We start from the raw sequence: 25540 nt of genomic DNA, 5'->3' as shown, positions 1-25540 counted from the left end.
GTTGTACTGGAGAGTTCAGTGACTTTAAACATGGCAGTGTCACCTTTTTTTGTGAAATTCCTGCCCTGGTCAACTGCAAGTGCTACGATTGTGAAATGGAAGCATCTAGGAGCACCAGCAGCTCGATCACAATGCGGTAGACCACACATACTCACAAAGTGTGTTGATCTGCATAGCGTTTGGGCTCTTTAGTTCCAGTAAAGTGTGGTGTTACAGCGTGCAAAGACATTTTAGACAATGATATGCTTCCAACTTTGTGGTACAGTCGGGGAAGGCCCTTTCCTGTTCCAGTATGACTGTGCTGCTGTACACAAAGCAAGGTCCCTATAGACATGGTTTGGAATCCCAGTGGCATGCACAGAGTCCTGACCTCAATCCCAACTTCAGCACCTGACCTCTCAAATTCTCTTTTGACTGAATAGGCACAAATACCCACAGAAACACTCAAATCTTGTGGAAAGCCTTCTCAGAAGAGTGGAGGCTGTTACAGACACAATAGGGGGCAGCTCCAATGCTCATGGTTTTGGAATGAGATATCCAACAAGCTCAAATGTGTGTGATGGGCAGATATCCACATTCTTTTATATATATATTAACATGTATCTCCATTTTTGGCTGCTTTATTTGGATGTAGTGGGCGGCACGGTGGCGTGGTGGGTAGCGCTGTCGCCTCACAGCAAAGAGGGCCTGGGTTCGATTCCCCGGCCGGGTGACCGGGGTCCTCTCTGTGTGGAGTTTGCATGTTCTCCCCGTGTCTGCGTGGGTTTCCTCCGGGTTCTCCGGTTTCCTCCCACAGTCCAAAGACATGCAGGCAGGTCGATTGGACATGCTAAATTACCCCTAGGTGTGTGTGTGTATGAGTGACTGTCTGTGTCTGCCCTGCGATGGACTGGCGACCTGTCCAGGGTGTATCCTGCCTTCCGCCCGAAGACTGCTGGGATAGGCTCCAGCACCCCCCCGCGACCCTGACGGAGAAGCGGATTAGAAAATGGATGGATGGATGGATGGATATTTGGATGTAAAGTTGGATTCAATGATCGGACTAACAGAAATGCTCCAAAATTACTTGTGGGGTGGGTTGGGTGGTATCTTTACATTAACTTCCATTGAAAGTAAAGCGTGTTTTTGCTTTCTCCTGTAAAGTTACCGTTTTGGAGATCACCACTGCAAGAAAGTCTCAGGCAGTTTCTCAATGAATACCTTTGTTTACATCCGAATAATGAAAAACCTTGTAAGTTGTGAGCATGAAGAGTTTACTTGTGGACCCCCACACAGTGTAAGTGGTTAAAACCAGCTTCCAAAATCTCCTTTAGTCAATGATATATGAAAAGCATATTTTTTAGAGTGTCCAAATAATGAAGTTTCTTGACTGTTTATTACTGCAGGGGTGGTTAAAATTAGGAGCCTGTCTTTGGTTAAGTCTGTTTTTTTTTGCTGTGTTATCTTCTACATGCAAGACTTTCTGCAGAATTGTTGATGTCTGGTTTCTCGACAGTTCCAGCGCAGTTGAGCGCAGGCTGTCTGCCATTAGCGGGCTGTTCTTAGAAAGGCCTCAGCGAGGACAATAGCACCCCTCCCTGCTGGTGTAGCATGCAGAGTTGGAAGCAGCAGCAGGCAGAGGAGTTCTAGCTAGCAATTTCCATGTCTGTGACACGACACTGGCTGCCAGCACAGAATGTGCCAAACCTATAATCCATCCAGATTTGATTTGCACATTCTAGTGGTTTTTCATTCAGCTTCTCTGCCTTACAGCCGCCCCTTTAATTACAGTGTAGACGGGCTGTTTGCAAGCTGATATCTCATCCCTCTCTCCCTCCCTCCCTCCCTCCCTGCCTCCCTCTGTCTCCCCTACTCGCTCGCTCTTGCACGCTCTCGTTCTCTCTTTTTCTCTCTCATGCTGTCTGCCTCTCACATTTTCTCTTGCTCTTTTGTGTGCACTCTCTCTCCTACTCACTCTTCACACGCTCTCGTTCTCTCTCATGCTGTCTCCCTCTCTCACTTTCTCTCACTCTTTCACATGCACTCTCTCCCTCTGCTACTCACTCTCTCACACACTCATTCTCCCTGTCCTTCGTGCTCTCTCCCTCTCTCTCACTTTCTTTTGCTCTCCCTTGCACACTCTCTCTCTCGCTCTCTCGGTTTCTCACTTCGGCTCTCTCTTTCTCTCTATACATTTCCCACTCTCTCTTTCTCTGTTTCTTTTTATCTCTTATTTCTCTTTCTCTCGCTTTCTTGTTCTCTCTCTCCTTCTATCTTACTATCTCACACTATTTCCTTTACTTGCTTTCCTGCTCTTCTTCCTCCCGCACTCATTGTCTTTCTCCCTGTTCTCTCTCTCAATCTTCCTTCTCTCTCCCTGTCTCTCTCTTTTTCCGTCTTTCTTCCTCTCTCGCTCTCTGTCATGCTCTGTAACTGCTTCTCACTCTTTCTTGCTCACTCTGTCTTTCTGCATTTCTCACTTTTTGTGTTTCTCATGCTGTTTCTTTCTCTCCTTATTTCTCTTTCTTGTGCTTTCTTGTTCTCTTTCTTCCTTTCTCTCTTCTCTCTTTCAAATCCATCCTCTCTCTCCCCCTCTGTGTCTCTCTCTCTCTTTTCCCTTCTTTTTCTCCCTCACTCTTCCTCTCTCATTCTTTTTTTTAAAACTCTCTTCTTTGAGTCTTTCTGAAGCTACAGCTATGGAATGAGGAGATGGTAATGTTTTATTCAGTGCATTCTAGCAGAAACGGGGAAAAAAAATGAAGAAGCACATGTTCAGATAGGAAGCGCATATGGTCGCTGACTGCATTTGACAGATTACTCAAAATTACTCAGATGCACTGTTGAAATAAGACAACATACGTCTCTGTCACATTCACACTTTTCAAGGGCCAGGATATATAAGAAATTCACTGGTGTAGAATATACATTGGTATTTATGTAGAGCATATCAGGAGATCCAAAAGCCTTCTAGGAAGAATTTACACTGCTGAAACATTGCTGTGAGGAGTTGATTGTAGCCACAAGAGCATAAGTGAAATAAGGTAATGATGCTGGATAATTAGTTTTAGATATATATTGGCTGTTGGAACAAAACCTTGTCTCCAAAACTCCTAAACGATAACTTTACAGAAGAAGGAAAAACATTGACTCGTAAAGCAAGCTACCAAGAAACTGGATTTTGGACCATTTCTATTGGTCCGGTCTTTGTGGAATTTTACCGCGTTTATGCATGTGTGTTTGTGTGTGATGGAGTGGTGTGAAGCACACCACCACCGGAGTCTGTGGATATATCTGGCAGTTTGTTGTACGAGTCTGGGTTTGACGAATGCCAGGAGAGCCTTACCTGCCTGACTGCACTGTACCAACTGTAAAGTTTGGTGGAGGAGGGATAATGCTGTGGGTTTTTTATTCAGGGGTTGGCCTAGAACCCTTAGTTCCAGTGAAAGAAAATCTTCATGCTTCAGCAGACCAGGACATTCTGGACGGTTGTATGCTTCCAACTTTGTGGGAACAGTTTGGGGAAGAACGTTATCTGTTCCAGCATGACTGAGTCTCATTGCACAAAGCAGCTCCATAAAGGCATGACTGGGCAAGTTTGGGGTGGAACAACATGACTGGCCTACACAGAGCCCTGGCCTCGGAACACCTTTGGGATAAACTAAAACTGGAATTGTGAGTCAGGCCCTCTCGTCCAACATCAGTGTCTTACCTTACATATGCTTTTCGGGGTGAATGCACACAAATTCCCACAGACACACTCCAAAATCTTGTAGAAAGCTTCCCAAAAGAGTGGAGGTTGTTAGAGCACTTAGAGGATTTAGAATGGGATTCATAAAAGCTCCTAGTGGTGTAATAAGTAGGTGTCCCCATACTTTTATCCTTATAGTGTCTGTGCATGTTTTATCAGACGTAATTACCATATAATGTAATATTAGTTGTAAAATCACAAATTGTAGTCAACATGTTGCTCTGCATACCTTTTATACCCACATTTACCCTGTTCATTAATGACCAGGACCACCACAAAGTAAGTATTATTTAGTTTGTGACCACTGATGATGAGGGTAAAGGCTGGCAACAAATTGTACAGTGAAACAGTTGGACTGCAATCTGTGATTGTGAAAATCAAAATGCATCCATATTTCTACTGTCTGTCTAGATGGCTGTGTAAGGCAACAGTCATGCACACATTCTTCACTGATTATTTCATCAGTGTGCTCATTGGGAAAGATTCGGGTTAGTTTGAAACATAGTTTGCCACGCCACCCTGCTGATGTTAGCAAACAAGTGTTTTCTGCCCTTAATGGGATTGTGTGTGTGTGTGTGCGTGTGTGTGTGTTCTACTTTGTTCAGCTGTGATTTATGTAGTTCAGCAGTCTGTTGATTTTGTGGACGTGTGTTTGTGTACGTGAAGGGTAAAGGGAAAGAGTAGTCAGTGCAGGAGAGAGAGCTCAAATGGTCAATAGAGCTCACTAATCTTTAACAGACAGTTCACTCCCTGTAGTTTTCAGTCGTGGGAAATATGTATGCCGAGTGCACTGTTGTGTGTTGAGTTTGGCTGACCTGAAGCTCTCAATTCTTCATTCTACCACTGTCAAGTAGGCTTTACATGATGAAACTAGTTACTTGCAACATAATTTCTGTGCAGCTGGACTGAAGCCATTCAAACAGCTACTGCACTAGTTTTCAATCCCAAGTGAATCGGCACAGATATCGGGCATCAAGGGAGGAGAATATAAACAATCTAGCTATTTAAATGCAAACATAAGCAATCATTTAAAAAACTGTAGCATTAGCTGTCTGTTTACAGAAGTACTAGCTTTGGTACTAGTTTGTTTCAGTGGCTCAGGAAACTAAAACAATTAAAAACCACCCACCTTCAATTAGTCTACACCCTCTGGAGCTATAATAGCTCTTCTGGGAAGGCTTTCCACAAAGCTGTTTTTGTTTATGGGAATTTTTGACCATTCTTCCAGAAGCGCATTTGTGAGGTCAGACACTGATGTTGGATGAGAAGACCTGGCTCACAGTCTCCACTCTAATTAATTCCAAAGGTGTTCTGTTGGGTTGAGGTCAGAACTCAGGCCAGTGTGCAGTCCAGTCAAGTTCTTCCTCATCAAACTTATTCATCCATGTCTTTATGGACCTTGCTTTGTGCACTGGTGCGCAGTCATGTTGGAACAGGAAGGGGCCATACCGAAACTGTTCCCACAAATTTGGGAGCATGAAATTGTCCAAAATCTCTTGGTGCTGAAGCATTAAGAGTTCCTTTCACTGGAAGGGGCCAAGGGGCTGAGCCCAACTCCTGAAAACAACCCCACACCATAACCCCCCCCTCCACCAAACTTTACACTTGGCAAAATGCAGTCAGACAAGTACTTTTCTCCTGGCAATCGCCAAACCCAGACTCGTCCATCGGATTGCCAGACAGAGAAGCGTGATTCGTCACTCCAGAGAACACGTCTCCACTGCACTAGAGTCCAGTGGCTGCGCTTTACGCCACTGAATGCGACACTTTGCATCGCACTTGGAGGCAGCTGACCGGCCATGGAAACCCAATCCACGAATCTCCCTACGCTGTTCTTGAGCTGATCTGAAGGCCACATGAAGTTTGGAGGTCTGTAGCGACTGAGTCTGCAGAAAGTTGATAACCTCTGTGCACTATGCACCTCAGCATTCGCTGACCCCACACTGTCATTTCAGATGGACTACCACTTTGTTATAATACCACTGACAGTTGACTGTGGAATATTTAGTAGCGAGGAAATTTCACTACTGGACTTCTGGAAATATAGTGCATGTTCCATAAGTCTGCCAGAAAGAACTGTAATGAAAGTAAGCAATGCAAGTCAGTGACAACAGCAAATCTAAAACTCATTCTAGTCAATAAAGCTGTATTCAGCATATTGCACTAATGTTGCTCCCTAGATACTGCAGTTAAACCAGGTGCCTTTCATCAAAACACTGAGTGTGCTTTATGACCCTTTCTCTAATTTTTATAAAAACGTTGATGTCTTGCTGGAAGTTTTATTTCGAATGTCTTTATTCTGCTATGATACTGCTTTTAAACATGTTATACCTTATAAAATGAGTAGTTAGTTCTCTCAAACCAGTAGCTGAAAGGTTTACAGTTTAACATTTTGTCCTGAGGAGCAGATTTACCAATGTGTACCTCCTGAAGAGTTTGCGATGCAATAAACTTTCTTGGTAATAAGTTTTAACTGTGGTATAATCACAATAATGCACTCATACAGTGAGCTCAAAATAAAAATAAACCATGATTTAAAAATAAACAGTAATTCTCCTTTTTTTGTTTTTAAGTGCTTTGTCATGTCGTGCATGAACAGCAGTATTTCACAACAGCAACTTTATAGATTTTTCAGCAATTTTGCTAATTCTTCATTTAACATTTAACATAAACCTACATTAGAATTGTGGCAGTGTAGTTTTATTTTCATAATACATCTTTTGCCAAGATTTTTTGTGAGTGGAGTTACAAAAGCACAGAATATCAGAATAAGAATATCTTATTTAACTCGTTGTCCACAATTAGTGAAATCTGGTTTTGTATTTCCAATAAATTTCGCTAAAATACTGATAGTTTCCTTGCATCACAAATATTTCAGTGGTGTTACTCATTCAATATTAAGTGATTTAAAAAAAATTTAAGTCAAATAACCACATGAATGTAGTATTTGTAATTTTCTAAATATATTATGACTTTGAAACAGGAGTATATTTTAGAAACTTAGTTTCTTAGTCTGTGATGTAACAGTCACAACTTTACTGATGTTCCACGCAACAGATCAGGTTTTACACTTTAATCATGTAAACATTTATACCCCATTTACCACCACAAAAAATAGAAAAATGTAACCTGAATGTCTGTTACAAGCAGTTAAAAGGTCTCAGTATACACATAGAGCTGCTGTGTAATTCTAACAGGCACCATCATTAGCTTGGCAGTAATATAAACACAAACTCACATGTGGCTGGAAATTTACACACAGAAAGACAATCTTTTACAGAAACAGATGTTACAGTTCAGTGTTTTTCATTTCATTTTTTTTCAGCACCAAACAGCGGGTTTCTGAAGAGCTGGTAAACTGATGGCAAGTGTGATAAATGATGTTGAAAGTTTTATTTCATTCAGTGTAAAAATGAGCATTTATCAACTCTCCCTGCTGGCCTTGTACCACTGCAGCACTCTGCTTGCTCACTCTTTCTCTCTAGCGCTCTCTCTCTCTCTCTCTCTCTCTCATTCACTTGCTCGCTCTCTCGCACTCTCTCTTGTGCGCACTCTCTCTTGTGCGCTCTCTCTCTTGCTCTCTCTCTCTCTCTCTATGTATATATATATATATATATATATATATATATATATATATATATGTGTGTGTGTGTGTGTGTGTGTGTGTGTGTGTATAAATGGACGTGTGTGTGTGTGTGCGCAGTGATTTTGTGGTTGCTGCTTGAGTGACTGTTAATAGATTAAGCTGTCTGTTTCTATAGCAACCTGGAGATTATAAAGTTCACAGTGTCAGAGATGTAAATCAATTTAAAACTCATGAAGACAAAGTTATTTGTGTTCTAAAGACAGTGAATGGTCCACCCTTTATCAGCGTCTTAATTACAACTTTCATTTTTTAGTTTTCGAAAGAGAACTCGAAAGATATTTTTCTACACCTCCAAAGTTCACTCTTAGAAGTTGGTTGCATTTTCTGCTTCTCATGATCGACATAATCCCAAACACATTCAGTCACGTTGAGATCTGGACTCTGGGGTAGTCAGTCCATTGTTCTGAGAACATCAGCTTCTTGGATGTTTTCAGATGTGATCAGCTTATCATAACTGATGGTAGCAGTTCTGGTGGTCTACCAGGTCTTGCTGTTAGGGGTCCCATTTTTTCTGTAGCTTTAATAAATAATTTTTTTTGAACTCCTGTTTTGGAAACCTCTTTTTTCCCCATTCGTTTATATTTGACATTCCTCCTTATGCATGTGGAATATCTGAGATCTGTTCTGCTCAGAAATATCTCTAGAATGACTTGTTCTTAACGGCTATTGAGCCTGGAGATTAAGTGAATTATGTGAATGTATGTACATACACACACACACACACACACACACACAGTTCCAAAAGCCAGTTTCAGCAACCGAGGATCAGAACTCCCGACCCACAAAGCACCGAACCCCTACTACTGCCCCTCCCATCGGTGGTCGATAGGAGGGGGGACTCATGTGACTCCTTCGGGCTGGGCCCGGCCGGGCACCATGAGTAAATGCCCGGCCACCAGACGCTCGCTGGCGAGCCCCCTCCCCCAGGCCTGTCTCCAGGGTGGGCCCACAGTAACCCTGATCCGGGCAGGGTACACAAGTCCTGTTTTATTTTTATTTTCATAAGGGTAATTATGTGGAGGAGTTTAAGTATCTCTTGTTCACGAGTGATGGTAAAAGGGAGCGGGAGACTGACAGGCAGATTGGTGCTGGGTCAGCAGTGATGCGGGCTCTTTACCGGTCAGTTGTGGTAAAGAAAGAGCTGAACCATAAGATAAGGCTCTCGATTTGCCGGTCGATGTGCGTTCCCACCCTCACCTATGGTCATGAGCTTTGAATAATGACCGAAAGAATGAGATCGTGAGTACAGGTGGCCAAAATGAGTTTCCTCCGCAGGGTGTCTGGACTCTCCCTTAAAGATAGGGTGAGAAGTTCGGTCATCCGGGAGGGACTCTCCACATCGAGAGGAGCCAGCTGAGGTGGTTTGGGCATCTGGTAAGGATGCCCCCTGGACGCCTCCCTCGGGAGGTGTCACAGGCAAGTCCACCCGGGAGGAGACTCCAGGGAAGACCCAGGACACGCTGGCGTGACTATATTGCCCAGCTGGCCTGGGAGCACCTCGGAATCCCTCAGGGGAGCTAGTGGAAGTGGCTGGGGAAAGGGAGGTCTGGGCCTCATTGCTTAGGATGCTTCCCCCGCGACCCGAACCCCAGAGAAGCAGAAGATGAGAAAAGTGTTCATATTTGAATAATCAAAATTTAAAGAATATGAATTAATAATGATTTTATATAAAATCTCAGCAAATAAACACATAATACACAAATAAATAGATTTTGAAAAAAAAATATATATATATAAAATATACACACACCATTCACTGTCACTATATTTATATAATAGTGATTTTATGGACGTTAGTGTGTTTGTTTAGCCATTTTCAGACCTCTCCTGGAGGAAGCCCAGTATTATATGTAGTTAAAAAGCAGATCCTGGTTTGACCAATCAGTGCTTCAGTAAATTGTGCTCCAGATGTAATTGATGATATTAACAAGTCTCTGTGGCGGCTGTGAAGGTGTCAAGGAATGGACCCAAGAAATTCTTGTTACGTTTTATTGTTTTTTATGTTTATTTGAATTATGAATGACTTTATTCTAATGTTTATTGTGATAAACTCACTGCTGAGGTCAATTGATTAAAAATTTGCTTATGTGCCTAAAACTTTTGCACAGTACTGTATATGTATACATATAAAGTCAGAAGACTTGTAGACTCACTGGTCATTTTGGATAGTAAATAAAATGGCTATATATGTTGTGACCACTGACTTTTCTACAATTAACCATTTCATATCAAACCTCTCGAAGTGGCTTTGTCTATATATCAATAACTGAATTATGCAGAAATTTAGAAAAATCTGTAGAAGCTCTACAGAACTTTAGTTCCTCGCTCAGATATCTGCATAATTGACATATTAGTTCCATAATAGTTACTGAGCAATTAATTATAATATCACAAAATTGGCATAAAAGCCATCAAAAGCGTAGCTGTTTTGAAGTTGTATGGTGGGATATGGATTCTGTCATTTATTTGAAAAGGCTTAGTTGTAACACTGTGTTACACTAACCCTGCCATGTGGAGGTTGTCCTTTAGTGTGGGCAGCTCTAATTGTGTGATGTTTATGAGCATCAAAGTGGTGCTGTATTAGAGACACCAAAAGCATAACTAAAATAATATAGATATGTATTATGTAGTTTATACACAAGTCTAATTAAAACACACATGATGCAAAAGTTATCAATGGCACAAAAAACATTTGCTGTAAAAAAAAAAATAATATTAATAATACATACATAGATGAGGTTGCTATAGGAACCTTAGATGATGATCAAAAGCACACTCTACTGGAACTTGTTCAGCTACATGTATTAGGTTAGATGCCCTACTCACTGAGTAATAGGTTTTGAAACAAGTAACTGAATGATAGATGTAAGAAATGTGTGTAAATCACACATTGAGATGTAAACAATCATTTCAAGTAGTTTGATGAAACTCACTGACATCTTTCTTTACAGAGGTGGTGATAGGATCCAATGGTCATGATGTATACAACACAAATATAGCTATTTTTTATATCTACCAGTGGGGGCCCAAAGTCAAGGAAATTTCTGTGGATTCTTATAATCTTTTACTGATATTGTATACCATAAATGATGAAATTCACAAGCCTGTTGCTATTTTATGTTGAGAAACATTATTTGAGAAGTGTTGCGCTCTTTGGCTGTGTAAATACAGAGCAGTGAACCACTCAACGTCTTCCGAAAGACTCAGGCCTTTAGGGGATGGTCTTTCTGTACTCAATTATGTAAACATGTCAGCCTCAAATTCAAAATGGGCATTTATATTAAAAAAAAAAAAGAAAGAAAATTCTCATTTTCAGCATTTACTATGTTGTACTATTTAATTGTATATTTTTTTGCATTTTCTTTTTACTTTCATTTTGCACAGTGAACCAAATTTTCTGGAGATGAGGTGGTACTTTTACAGCCTCAGAGGAGATGTGTTCCTCCCATTACGTATATGCATTAGGTTGTTCTCTGCTTCACTCCCCTGCTGCTAACCCTGTCTGCCCATGTTTCTCCTTTTGATCTGTTTGATCAATAATGTCTGATGTATAACAGTGTTTGCTCCCTCATTAAACACTAGGTGAGGGAGTTGATAGATCAAGACACAAACCAAAGCAAGGAGTCTGAGCTCAAAAATGAGAGAAAAAAAAAATCGGACTTAACACGGAAGCCACAGAGCTGTGCAGTGGATAATTGCAGAATGTGATGCATTCAAACCTTCACTGAGCCAAAAACCTGAAGCCTTCTAATGGCTGTCCTAACCTCGTCCAGTGCTTTAGGACAGTCTTGGCTATGAACAGTGTTTTTAGGGCTGTTTTAACAAACAAGTGTTTTTCAGTCTGTTTTAACCCTGAACAGTGTATTTAAGACTAGCTGATCATTGAGCAAAGTTTTAAGGTCTGTCTTAACCTTAAGCAATGTTTCTAGTGCTGTCTTAAACCTTTAGCAATGTTTTTTGTGCTGTTTTACCGGTAAGAAGTGCTTTTAGGTCTGTCTTAACTATAAGCAGTGTATTTAGGTCTTTCTTCACTCTACGCAGTGTTTTTCGGTCTGTCTTAACTATAAGCAGTGTTTTTAGGTCTGTCTTAACTATAAGCAGTGTTTTTAGGTCTGTCTTCTCTCTAAGCAGTGTTTTTAGGTCTGTCTTAACTATAAGCAGTGTTTTTAGGTCTGTCTTCTCTCTAAGCAGTGTTTTTAGGTCTGTCTTAACTATAAGCAGTGTTTTTAGGTCTGTCTTAACTATAAGCAGTGTTTTTAGGTCTGTCTTCTCTCTAAGCAGTGTTTTTAGGTCTGTCTTCTCTCTAAGCAGTGTTTTTAGGTCTGTCTTAACTATAAGCAGTGTTTTTAGGTCTGTCTTCTCTCTAAGCAGTGTTTTTAGGTCTGTCTTAACTATAAGCAGTGTTTTTAGGTCTGTCTTCTCTCTAAGCAGTGTTTTTAGGTCTGTCTTAACTATAAGCAGTGTTTTTAGGTCTGTCTTAACTATAAGCAGTGTTTTTAGGTCTGTCTTCTCTCTAAGCAGTGTTTTTAGGTCTGTCTTCTCTCTAAGCAGTGTTTTTAGGTCTGTCTTAACTATAAGCAGTGTTTTTAGGTCTGTCTTCTCTCTAAGCAGTGTTTTTAGGTCTGTCTTAACTATAAGCAGTGTTTTTAGGTCTGTCTTCTCTCTAAGCAGTGTTTTTAGGTCTGTCTTAACTATAAGCAGTGTATTTAGGTCTTTCTTCACTCTAAGCAGTGTTTTTAGGTCTGTCTTAACTCTAAGCAGTGTTTATAGGTCTGTCTTAACTATAAGCAGTGTTTTTAGGTCTGTCTTAACTCTAAGCAGTGTTTTTAGGTCTCTCTGAACTCTACGGTGCTTTTAGTGGTGTCTTAACCCTAAGCATTGTTTTAGGGCTGTCTTAACTATAAACAGTGCTTTGTATTGTAACCTTGAGCGGTGTTTTAAGAGCTGTTTTAACCATGAGCTGGAGTTTGCCTTGGGCTGTGCTGTGCCCTGTAGGAATATCATAGAGAAACCAGTATTGGTTCTCTAAAGAACTATTTGGTTGTTGTTCACTAAAGAAAAATTTCTAAATGTGAGTGTGAAGAATATTTTTTTAAAGGTCAAAGAACGTCCAGCTAATGCAAATGTTCTGTTACTAATGCAACATTTTTCCTAGAACTCTACGTCCAAAACAAGAACCCTTCAGGGGCCTTTAATTTTAGAGTACAGTTGAAGATGTTGAGTCAACCCTGTTCTTTGTTAATGAAGATTTTAAACAAATAATAAATAAAAAGTTCACTTTTATTTTTAAAAAGTATTTCCAAACTTTGGTCTGTAGTGCAAATTGGAGGCATTCTGTATTTTGTCACTGTATTTAGGAGTCAATGGGCAAAGCGCTGCTTTTCTCTTACAGTGATTTCATATTTACGTTTGTCCTGAATGCCCCAGTTTGTGATTTGGCATGCATTGCATTCTCTCCAGACAGTTTTAACCTTTCGGATCCTTGATCTAGTTCCTTCTCGGGGGCGTATACTTCCTTCAGATCTGACATGCACTGCACCCTGCTTTGAAACTTCCACGTTCATCATCCCTGACCCAGCTTCCTCCAGCCACATCCTAAATTAAACCTTAGCAAAAGACACAGCAAAAACCGCTTTCAAATCTCCCAACACATCCACACACACTACACAGAGAATAAAACATGAGGGTTGTCTTTCAGGACTAGCTGCTACGCTGCCTCTGGGGGTCCGCATGTACTGATGATCCCCCCTGCTTTCTCCAGGTTTGTTAGAGAAATACCTCCGAGTTAAGGTTGGCCTTCTCAGGTGGGTAGGATTTCATGTTTGGGGTTGGTTAAAGCCCCAGGCAGAAATCGCCTAAACAGCACCACAGCATCCAAGTGCCAACTCTGATAATGCTAGCGAATAGCATGGTAAACACAGCTTTTGTATATTATATTGGGGTGCATGTTTCTGTGAAAGCAGCTACGGTTTGAATGCTCAAAACTAGAGCCTGACCGGTAGAAAACCTTTATCTCAGCTACTGATTTTAGTATGAATGTTGTAGTCTCAAGGACAGACAATGTATTATAATGTGTTTGATGCTAATAGTTAGATTTAGACTATTTTTTTTTGGATTCTAACCATTATATTGTGTTTAAACTTGCCAAATGCCTCTATTGCGGCTGGTGACAACAAACTTTGCAATCATTGTATATGGTCGTATAAGAACATGAAACCTTTGAAATTCTCAGAAATAACTATCCATGTGTCAGAAGTGTGTATTAAATAAATTCAAACTGAGATTAGTTCTTTATCATCAGGATTTCCATCAATGCTGATTATTCTGTTGGAGCTTAAATCTATGCATGTTAAAAAATGTTTAAAAATTCAAAAGTAGCATTACTGATTTATTAGAAAAACAGTCTAAAATATGGTGTGTGTGTGTGTGTGTGTGTGTGTGTGTGTGTGTGTGTGTGTGTGTGTGTGTGTGTGTGTGTGTCTGCAAGGCATCCTGTAAAGCTTGAAATAATATTTTGAAAAAAGTGTCTGGTTCGATTTTGTGTTTTTGGACTACATCATACATCATATGTGTTAACACCAGACAAACAGTCTCAAAATGATTTGATGTTTAGCTGTTCAAATTTCAAAATCGGCATGATGCTAATGAAGATATGATGAATATAATACACAATTTGCATCCCTGGAAGACACGTTCTTTACCAAGTTTTGACTGAGATCTCATTAAATACTCTTTCAAGAAGCTCACAAACATCTGCTCAGGGAATGGCTCTGAAGCACAACCCACATTCCCAAAGGTCGCCAACTCCTCAAAACTTATGTGGTGTAGCTTAAACTCCTGCATTGTTGCTCCACCTTGCTGGTGTACAGTAAGGGCTGTAGCCCATCAATTGATGAAGTGTCGAACCACCAACACACACACTATCATGCAAGGACCAGGCCAATCAAAACATAGCTCATTTACATACATCAGTTCTATCAGTACAATAACAAAAACAGCCTGTTTAATTCTAAAGGATAAAGAGAAGCTGGAAAATGGTCTTGTAGAAATGCCTTTTGTTACATTTACCCACAAAAAGAAGATCTCAGTGGAAAAAATCACATTTGAGGGAAAGATATGATATGAAGATATGAGCCCTTTAAAAATGTTATGTGGTGAACCAGGATTACTGTGTGCTGCTTTCTCTTATTCTAAAGCCAAGCCCAATCATTCCAAGCAAAATGGCACAGCTGGCTTCAGATACTGCATGCTTTGCCTCCTCCTGTGCCTCCAGGTGTCAGAGTGTGAAAAAGGTTTTTGAAGTTGTCCAGAGGGAACGATGCTAAAATAGGCCAAAAGTATCAGTGCTCAGAGTAATAACGATGCTGATTTATTGCTGTACCAAAGGATTTATGTGTTATGTATATGTGTACAAATTTGAAAGCACTAAAAGGGATCCCATTTTACAGTCTCTGGCCACAGTCATCGTCTCCAGTTTTCTGAAAGTGATCCGCTCAATTAGCCCGATGCTTTAAGCTGGAACAGGTCATTCCATGAACAGTGCCGTGTGAGTCCACAGCATTCAATGCCTTGTGTCAAGAACAGGAATATGCTAAGAAATGTTTTTTTTTCAGGCTTAAATATGTGAATTAAAAGCTCATTATTAAAAGAATTTATAACTTAAAAATATACATGCATATATTTAGGAATGTAGGCATTGAGGTTCCATCTTAAAAATGGACAGTTTATTGATACGTTCATCAGTTTTTAAGTACATTTTACTTTTTACAGATTTCTGCGTTTTAAGTCTTACTTTCCATCCCATCAGTATCCCAATTTTTTAAGCCCTAAAAATAAAGTACTGTCAGATTAGGTGATACGATGAGTAATGACTTGGGTCTTCAGAGGAGCCATGTTCAAAACCTGGTAAATCCTGCTTTCATTCCACATGTATTATTTGTTGTTTTCTACATCTTTGATGGGGATCTTCAGGCATAGCGTCTCCACTTTGTCACACAAAATACAACACCGGTTTCAAAAAAAGTTGGGTCAATGTAAAAATGTTTAAAAAAACTGAATGCAGTAATATGCAAATTATTTAAACTTTACATTTAATTGAAAATAGTTGAAAGACAACATGTCAAATGTTGAAACTGAGAATGTTATTGTGTTTTGGAAAATAACATGCCCATTTTTAACTTGAGCTGTTTCAAAAAAAAAGTTGGGACAGGGACATGTTTACCACTGTGTTGCATCATCTCCTCTTTTAGCAACACTCTGTAAACATTTGGGAACTGAGGAGACACCGCTGTAGTTTTGAAAGTGAAATGATTTCCTGTCCTTGCTTGGTACAGGATTCCAGCTACTCAACAGTTTGGGGTCTCCTTTGTCATATTTTTCATTATATAATGCACCAAATGTTTTCAGTGGGTGGCAGGTCTGGACTGAAGGCAGGCCAGTTTGGCACTCAGACTCTTTTACTATGTATCCATGCTGTTGAATATGTGTAGAATGTGGTTTGGCACTGTCTTGCTGAAATAAGCAAGGCCTTCTCTGAAAAAGACGTCATCTTGATGGCAACATATGCTGCCAAAACCTGCATATATCAGTTAACCTTAATTGTACTCTCACAGATGTGCAGTGTTTTTTTAGCAGTGTTACTGAGTCCATGCAGGGATTTCCTTTACAGATTTATGTCTGTTTTTAATGCAATACCACCTGAGGGCCTGACTATTATGGCCATCCAGCAAGCAAGTAAAATTTATTTATATAGCGCTTTTTACAACAGGTGTTGTCACAAAGCAGCTTTACAGAACAATCAGTATTACAGAGAGAAAAGAAAAGAAAAGAAAATCCGGGTCCGAGCCCACATGAGCAAGCCAGCGGCGACGGTGACAAGGAAAAACTCCCTAAAAGAGGAAGAAACCTTGAGAGGAACCAAGACTCAGAAGGGGAACCCATCCTCCTACAGTCGACACCGGATAGCAAACATTATTAGTATGAAGTATTATAGTAAAGTTGGAAAAGAAAAGATCTGAGGATGAGGATTGCACAGCGTTGTAAGGCAAGAAGCTCAGTGGTGGTCAAACCGGTCCAGAAGGCTGGTGAGCAGCGGCACCAATTAAGGCAGAAGAGGCAACAGCATCAGACGCACAGGATGGGCAGCTGATCAACTCGGCAGAGAAAGGAAAGAAAAACACAGAGTCAGTTCTGTAAAGAGTGGCTGACCACAGATTACAGTATCCAGTGTTGGTTTTCAGCCTTGTCCCTTGCATACAGAGATTTCAAAGGATTCTCTCCCTGTTTAATTATGTAGATAACGAACGTTCTTTGCCATTTTACGTTAAGAAGCATCATTCTTGAACTGTTGCCCAGTCTTTCACAGAGTAGTGAAGCCCACCTCATCTTAACTTTTAAAAGCCTCAGCCTCTCTTGATGTTCTTTTTATACCCATTCATGTTACTAACTTGCTGACTTGTTGCCAGTTAACCTAATTAGTTGTGAAATATTACAAAAGGTCTTTTTATAGCATTATATGGCTTTGACTTCTGTTACCACTTTCACTGAATACAGAAATATTTATCATCTAACAAGATCTTAATTGCAAATGTGAGATCTGCACAGTCCTGTTTATTAAGCTAGGTTTTAGCAGCTAAGCTTAGAAAAACTAACTCAGCAGATCTTCTGCAACATTATTCATGTTAGCAAATTCAAAAAGATTCTTTTTTATTTTGTTTTGTTTTTGTTTGTTTTTTTAGAGCTGCTGGTTAATAGTATTGACTTTGAGCTGTCTTCCACACAGTATACTCTAAAACTTTCAGGTTTGGGAATGAAAGAAAAGCTGCTCCACACTCCAAATGGTCAGGGTAGCATGTGTATGAATTACACATTCCTCTTTAACATCTTTCCGCTGCTTCTTAGTCTACATTCACATTGTTGTTCGGAAAAATTGTTCGGGACTTCATTGTTGTACATGACTGATGGCGGAATATAGCCATAACCAACATTAGCATGCTGATAAAGATGGCAATTTGGAAATTTATACTTTTGACAGAAAGTGCTGCTACAGCCAGTGGCAATGTTCCGCAACAGCATAATGTGACTAATTTACTGCCACCACCGTTCTCACTGCAGGCTTTTCTGACATACTGCTTAGAGACGCTTGTTAAGCAGCGATTGGTTGAGTGTCATTATTTTGCAGATTATGGTTGACAGGATGATTCAGGACTTGGATTCAAAATTCGTCTGGTGGGTCAGATAAGAACCAGAATCCAGTCCATAAGCTATATGTTTAGCACCCTCGATATGGACACGTTAAGTTACTGTTTTTTAACAAGAATTGTTTTGTTGCTGTGCTTATTTTACGTAACATCCAGCATAGACATTTATTAAATTCACACATACAATCAAAGTAGGCCTACACCCACATCACGGAAGCCTGCAGGTGTGCTCTTCCCTCATCTGGTGTGCATGTTTGTTTGTGTGTCCTGATGAATAATATTCTCATCAGTGCATCCATCACTCAGATGAATAATGCATGTCTGACTGTGTGGGTTGAACTCTCTCTCTGTGTCAGATCTATTAGCATGTGCTGCTAAACGGCTGTACTCCAGGCTTCATATGTGGCCTACTTGCACACACCTACACATGCTCGTCTTGCAGAGTAATTAGGTGGAGTTTTGAGTCTATATGTGTGTTCAGTAATCTGCTGTAGGGAGAATTGTGATCACTGCGCTGTGGACAGGTAATACTCTTGTATCCCCTCTCCTCTCCTCTTCTTCTTTCTCTCCTGTCCTCGTTTTTTTTTTTTTCTTCCCTCCTCCTGTCCCTTCACTCCTGCTGGCCAGGCAGAGGCAGTAATTGGGTCCCTGGTGAGTGTTGAGGCCTCGTTAGTGATTTAGCCACAGATCTACTGGCTATGTGAAGAGGCCTGCTCTGTCCAGCCCTCAACACACGGCTGTGGCTTCTAACCCTGCTCACTCCACACTTCACTAACCTCTTCTATCCACCTATCACGTGCTATGCTTTTATACTCAGCTGACCCAACAACCTTCCATGCGCACCCCAGCCTGCCCCATTGAGGTTGGAATTGTGTTCCATATATGACTAAGGGTGTTTTTTTTTTCTGGATACTGGACTGCTTGCTCTGTTTTGTCTGCATATAGAAGCAACATGTGAAATTGCAGTATCCACAGTTCAGGTGGAATTTTGGTGGGTGAAAGCAAACCAATGATAATGAGCTCTTCCCCCAAACAAGCCCAGAAGCAGTCCTGGGTGTGGACTCAAGTATGTGGGACAACTGTAAACATCTGAGAATGGTTGCACATTTTTGTGTACTTTGAGAAATAAAGGCTTTTTGGAGTGGTGCCATAGAAGCAGCACTGGTTCCTGAAAGAATCAGAAGTTACATTAGTCATCACAGCATAGTACAGCACAGTTTAGCATATAACATTTTATGTTTAAAACTAAATAGTGAACTTCAAGAATGACCGCTGACTAATACTTTGAAGAGTAGGAAAACACTGTTCTGTTGATGGATCTTGAAGGTGGGAGAAACTTTTTAAAAACTAAAAGCGCTTTGGCAAGGATACTCGAGGTCAAGCGAATAGTTTTTTTTTCCCCCCCTTATCAATGAATTAATTTATGCTCCGTTTGCTCGCTGATGCAGTAGCCAGATAGCTAGTATTAATAGCAGGAAGCAAAATATAACATCTGTGCATTAGTGACTATGTTAACAGTCCGTGTTCTTTATCATAGTAAAAAAACATTCATAAACAAAGGCACAAAAAAATATGCAAAGTCATGAAGTCAAGGCAGTGAGGCTAAGTGATGCAATGCCGTGCTATAGAATAATAACATGATAAACAATCAATTAAAGGTAGTCTTTTTTGCAGGATCCTTGTTTAAATCACGAATGTAAGCAGAGCTGTCAAAGTGTACATTTCCCTTATGTGCTCTCTGGTTCAGTTGTACCCACTGTCTTTGTTGGCTGGTTATCATGTATGAAAGTGACACTGACACTTATGAGTGGAGCTTATAAGTTGAACATTTTTCAACTCCCTCACAGCTGAACAAACAAACCCTGCCATTGGATATAATGCTTTAATATCAGGTGCACACAGCAAGCAGACACAGCACACGCTAAGTTTAAGTTCACTTGCTTGTTTTTTTTTTTTTTTGCTGCCTACTGTTATAGAAGCCTGTATAAAAAAAGTAGTGAGTTTAGTGAGATTAGCTGGTCGGGCATTGCCCCACTGTATGACCCCCTGACAACAGGCAGCAAGATGCTAACATAGCTTTTGGCTGCTGGTTATACCTGTCAAACAGTATACACTGAATTTCCCACCACACGATCGGTCTTTGCCTAATCACAAATCTGCTCTGCTGCATTTTTACTTCATAGACACTGAGTACGCTGCGATAAAAACACACAAAAATAAGCATCAGGACTATATAAGTCCATAAAGTCAAGTAGATAACGTGTCTTGAGGAGACGCTGTATGAGTGCAAGTGCATCTTGATCAACCCACAGAAAGAATGCTTATATAACTGCACGCCTAGAGTCAGAACTAGGCCACATGGCAGATCTGAAAGAGCGAATGTCATCTTAAAGCCTGATGCGCTGCCGTGTCTATAATAGTGTTTACCCTCTTCAGGATGAAGGCAGCCTGACTCATGTCCTAAAATATTTCTTCAGGAGTGAGAAACGGTGCACGTCTTTGTCAAATCAGATAATTGGAATAGTTGGATGAAGTTTAAGGCCTCCTCACTTTCACCTCTGGCTAGTCACTATTTTCTCTCTCTCATTCTCTTTCTCTCTCTCTCCCACTCTCTCAGCCTGTGCTCTTGCCGCACTCAGGCTAGCAATGAGGTTTTATGATGCATCATTTATGTTGTGGGAGTTTGCTATTGATGGGTTTTCTGACAGGTACTGAGCCGAATATTTCGTGGCCAGACAGCAAGCTGAAGCATTAACAATGCATTCAGCTCCTGATTAAGGAGTCACACTGTGATTTAGATTTTCAAGGGGGCCCCAGCAGGGCTAATTGTTTGGAGGTCTCATGGTGGGCTGACACAATGCCTTGATTCTCATTTTGACTAAATGGCCTTTTCTGAACCAACACTCATATTTCATCCTTGTTAGCAGCTCCAGATTAAGTTATACTGACAACAAGTTTATCAACTTAATGTTGTCAAAATTGTCTTTTGCATTTTTGGTCATTTCCAACATATTATGAGTAATGTTGATTGACTGCTGCATTTCCTAGGAACTATGCCTCAGGAACAATAATCCACTGCACAGTTCAAGTTCAAGTATTTTGTGAACAGCCTAGAAATATAAAGAGATGTAAACACACAGGGTTCAGTACCTGGAGTGAAAGGTGGCTCAGAAACTTGATATGGCAATGAGAGACTGTATTTTTATGCATATTTATGTGTATGATTTTGAGAAGACAATTATTTTTATTATTATTATCATTATTCTCCTCTATGGGCTAGATAAAGTCTAGTCTTCTATTAAACTGCACTTAACGTAAATGGTGTTTTACCATTGATAATCCTATTTTATCAAAGCTTGATCTTAATCTGGGTCTGGGAAGGTGAACCTATAGGTAATACATTCATTCGTTCCTCTTGAAAGATCTTTCAGATTTTAGTTATAGAGCATGAAGGTTGTCTGATTGACTGAATTTTTAGTTTGTCGTTCATTTATTCTTTTCTTTAAACACGAATCAGTGTAATTTGGGAAGTAACAAGACAGTTTGCTTCCATTTCGTTGTGCATTTCTGAGTGAAACTCAGTATCAGGAAGGATCTCTCAGCCAGCTGAAGGCACAGTGATGGAATCAAATATCAGAAGACAATTTAGAGGCAGAGAAAAAAAAGTCATGATGTGATTTGATGGCTTACAGGAAAACAAGACTTTTTTCTGATGTTAGAATCAAAATCTGTATTCACCAAGGAATTTATCTTTGTGCAGGTGTAAACATAAAATGAAATCCAATAAAATATAGAAAAAATATACTACATGTGAACTATAAATAATGGGAGATAGAGATATAATCTTGAGTCTTGTAGTACTGAGGTACACATATACGGTGCAAAGAGAATTTGAGTGGTAAATAGGACACAAACTAACAAGATGAAATAAGTTAGTCTTGATTAGGTTGACTTTAATGGTTGACGTGTAATTTCAATGAAATCAATAAATCACCAGCATTCATTCTCTCTCTCTCTCTCTCTCTCTCTCTTTCTCTTTCAGCTATTCAGGTAGAGTTGTGGGTAATGGAGTTCATGCTCAGAGGCAGAATCCTGAGGTGCGGGTTAAGGGTCCTGACCACATGCTCACACAAGTCAAAGACAGACTGGAACACTTCAATCAGGTGAGTTTCTGCCCATTGAGATGAAGGTTTCTGTATTTTATTCATCGCCTTATGGAGTGCTTCTATGTTTTCAAATTCTCTTTAGACCCTTATTCCTTAGGAAAGTGGCTTAAAAAAAAATAATGATGATAATATTAAATTAGTAATTAACAAGAGCCTGAGGTCACCATGCCCAATGCCAAGAAAAGTCTTGGCTGTGGAGCAGTGAAACTGTGTTCTTTGGAATGATGGAGCTCCGTCCAATACCTTTGGAAATATTTGGAGTGCACCGTGATCCAGAACTGATCATCCAACGTTAGTACCTGACCTCACTAATGCTCTTGTGACTGAACGCAATCAAATCCTTGCAGCAATGTTCCAAGCCTTCTCAGAAGAGTAGGGACTGTTACGGAAAGAAAGGAGGTCAAGCTCATATGTTGTGTCTGGCTAGTAGCGAAGGCTTATGTGTCAGTAGAAAGTCTTGGCTCTGTGACTCGCCATATGGTCAGTACTTGGATTTACTGAGTAGAGTTACCTCTGGCAGTGAGAATGAAGATGTCTGCTTTAATAAAGAGGGTTAATTAGAGTGTAGTTAATTAAACAGTGAATTAGTCTGTCCTTACCACTGTAGTCCGCGGATTAATTTTTAATTTATTCAATAATTTTTTCAATATAAGAGATTTGGTGCCTTTATTTAAGGCTGCTTATTTCCTGGCATGATGTACTCACCCATTTGTGACCACCGGTATCTATTATTAAAGGGGAATTCAGTGCAAAATTAAGTAGTTGACATGTAAACAAAGTCATTCAGAGAGTTTGATGTGAAATGGATCATTGGAGAGAACTATACTTGGATTTCTCTATGGTGGTGGTGATGGGAACTAGTAGTCACAGTGTTTACAGTGCTAATAAGACATTTTAATAGCTCTCTGAAATGAGTAGCGATGGGTCTTCCGTGTATGTGTATATGGGTCTTCTGTGTTTTTTATGTAATATTGTTTTTTAATAAAAGACATTTCAGGTCAAAAGCCTCAGTTTGTGACGTCCAAGGCATCAGGCATCAGGCAGCATACTCATAACCATTTCATGTGGTCATTTTCTGTGAGGGAGCTCTTAAAGGCATTCAATTTTTCTGGTGTCTGGTTCTTATCGCCAGCACTGTTTTTCTAAAGTGAAGCATTTCACACCAAATCACTCTGAATGCCTTTATTTACATGTTAAAGATGTAGTATTGCAGAGGATTTGAAAAATCTGTGGAAACAGCTAACTTTCTTTTTATTTTTCTTATAAGCATCATCACCAACGAGCTTTAATTGATGCTGATTTTATTATAAGGCTATTAATTGATGTTTTAGCATCATAAGCTACTTCTTGGTTATTTGTTCTTAATTACTGTGTGGATGTATTTAGTTCTACAGGCATTTGTCAGTGAATTAATATTACTTTTGGACATCTGTATTGTTCATAATTGATTTGTACAGGATAAGAGATCTCTATAAATTACAGATATACATTCTGCTGTACCTTGTGCTTCCATTCTTACAAAAAACCCTAAGAAAAAACCCCAGACCACAGCACAGTGTCACTTAGTTGGCCAGAAAGATAGGTCTTTCCCAGCATAGGAGTCCTCATAGCTGCATTGTAGTGTCACACAGGCAGCCCGCCCAGGTAGCTTCTTAGCTGCGGTGTAACTCACAGGGCTGGACTGGAAAGCATTGTAGCCCAGAAAGAATCCTCACCTGCAGGGAAAGGTCCCTGTCAGCATAGTAGAACTTATAGCTGCAATGAAGAGTCTCACAGGCAGCATGCCCAGGTAGTTTTCTTCCTGTAGTGTAGCTCACGTGGGTGGACCAGAAAGCCACATAGACCAGAAAGAGTCCTTAGCCTCTGAGCCATTAAGGCAAGTCAATCTTTGCTATCTCGGCTGATACAATGTCGAACTTCTCAGCCAGCACCGCCATATTGCACCAGTGTACGTACAGTGGAACCTACACACACGCGTGCATTACCAAACTACTATTTACTGAACGCTATCAGCAGTGTTAATGGCCCTATTGCTTTGCTTCACCAGATAATGACCAGTGACCTTTCAGAAGGAAGGATGATTCCGTAGTATTGGGTATTTTGAGCTTGCTGTGAGTGAGTCAGACAGATGTGGTGAACTTCAGATGAAGAAAATGGGTCAGAGTTTTGCATAAGGTTATGTTGCAGCTTCCATATGAAAATAAAAGGGGGTATATCAGATTCAGAGAAGGAGAAAGGACAGAGGATGAAGTGGAAGAGGTGAGTTGAAAGAGAAGAGAGTCAGCTTCAAAATGGCTCTGAGCCATGAGACACAGAGAGAGCTCATATGGGAGAGTGGAGCAAAGATGGGCAGAGCAGCCTAAACCTGTACTCAAGTATTGTTGCTGCACTGAAATAGAAGTAAAAGTAGTATCAGGTCCTAAATGTGTTCCCTATAGAACTGCACTGGAACATCTTAGAACACCCAGCATCTGTCAGGAACAGAACTGAATAGACATTCTTCTTCTTTTTGGTGCACTTAAGACAAGGGATAACAACTAAATGACTCAATCCCTAATCCTCAAGCTTCATAACAAGACTACTGATGGTCTGTGAAGTGTCCCCTTTTTGTTTTGTTTTTTTGTTTGTTTGTTTTTTTTCTACAGCATATTTGCCATTTAGTCACACAGTATGTTGTTATTGTTCAGAAGTGTGGCACCTGTACCGTGTCTAATGCTGAAGTAAATGCCCGTGTGCTAATTTTTTGGTCCAGCCTTTGTGGGAAAATTTCGGAAAAAAAACAATGATTTTTTATGTTGTACTACTTGATTGGTTGAATCGCGCAGATTACATTACGGGCCTTCTCTCATAAACCTAATCAGGCTCAAATAGCACTTTATTTCCACTTTTTAAAAAAATATTAACAAAACAAGTAATTTGACTGGGGCACCCAAACTTTTGCATTACACTGTGTATACATACTCACTTCAAATAGTGCACCTCTGCATCCATCTACACTCTTTGTCCATTTTGTCAGGTGCCTTTACCATATACAGTGGGGTTCAGAAGTCTGAGATTGCTGTTGAAATGCATTGTAAGTGGAAAATAGAACTGTTGAACGTTGACATGAATGTTACAATTTCTCACTATTTGATATGTCACCCTTTTCCTTTGGCATAATCTCCATGAGCTTGATCAGAAGCCTTTGATGAGTACATCAAATCTGAGTGTCGTCGGAATGTGTGTCATTAGAAAGAACAAGATTGTCCACTTTATTAGACACCTTGTTGGTCCACCTTGTAGATCTAAAGTCAGAGACAGTAGCTCATCTGGTCCTATGCCGTTTGTGTTGGTCATCCTCTAGTCCTTCATCAGTGGTCATAGGACGCTGCCCACAGGGCACTGTTGACTGGATCTGCTTGTACCAGCACAACACACACCACCACCACTACGTCCGAATAAGAATAGGCCACCAACCAAATAATACCTGCTCTGTCGGGGTCCTTGATGCCCTATTGACGAACGGGATGAAAGGGGGCTAACACCATAATTGTAGAACTACAAATTGCACTTGTGTGCGTGTGTGTGTGTATAATATATTAATATGATGTCAGCCCACCCTTTGCAGCTATACCAGCTTCAACTCTTCTGGGAAGGCATTCCACAAGGTTTAGGAGTGTGTTTGTGGGAATTTTTGACCATTCTTCCAGAAGCACACATGTAAGGTCAGGACTATGTGCAGGACAGTCACGTTTTTCCACACCAAACTCGCTCATCTATGTCTTTATAGACCTTGCTTTGTGCAGTGGTGTGCAGTCATGTT

At 40.3% G+C, this 25540-nt stretch overlaps 1 protein-coding gene across 2 annotated transcripts in view; it reads left to right on the top strand.

Annotated features, from left to right (window-relative positions):
• Window positions 1-25540, top strand: part of gpc5c (glypican 5c) — a 306030-nt gene that overhangs the window by 171646 nt on the left and 108844 nt on the right. For both annotated transcript variants that reach the window (XM_017702515.2, XM_017702514.2), the window contains one exon: window positions 21615-21735. In XM_017702515.2, the coding sequence (XP_017558004.1) occupies window positions 21615-21735 (121 nt within the window). The remainder of the gene's footprint in view (window positions 1-21614; window positions 21736-25540) is intronic.

The sequence above is a fragment of the Pygocentrus nattereri genome, chromosome 19 (assembly GCF_015220715.1).
Source record: "Pygocentrus nattereri isolate fPygNat1 chromosome 19, fPygNat1.pri, whole genome shotgun sequence".
Classification (NCBI taxonomy): domain Eukaryota; kingdom Metazoa; phylum Chordata; class Actinopteri; order Characiformes; family Serrasalmidae; genus Pygocentrus; species Pygocentrus nattereri.
Note: the sequence above shows the minus strand (reverse complement) of the source record. Positions and strands in the feature narration are given on the sequence as shown.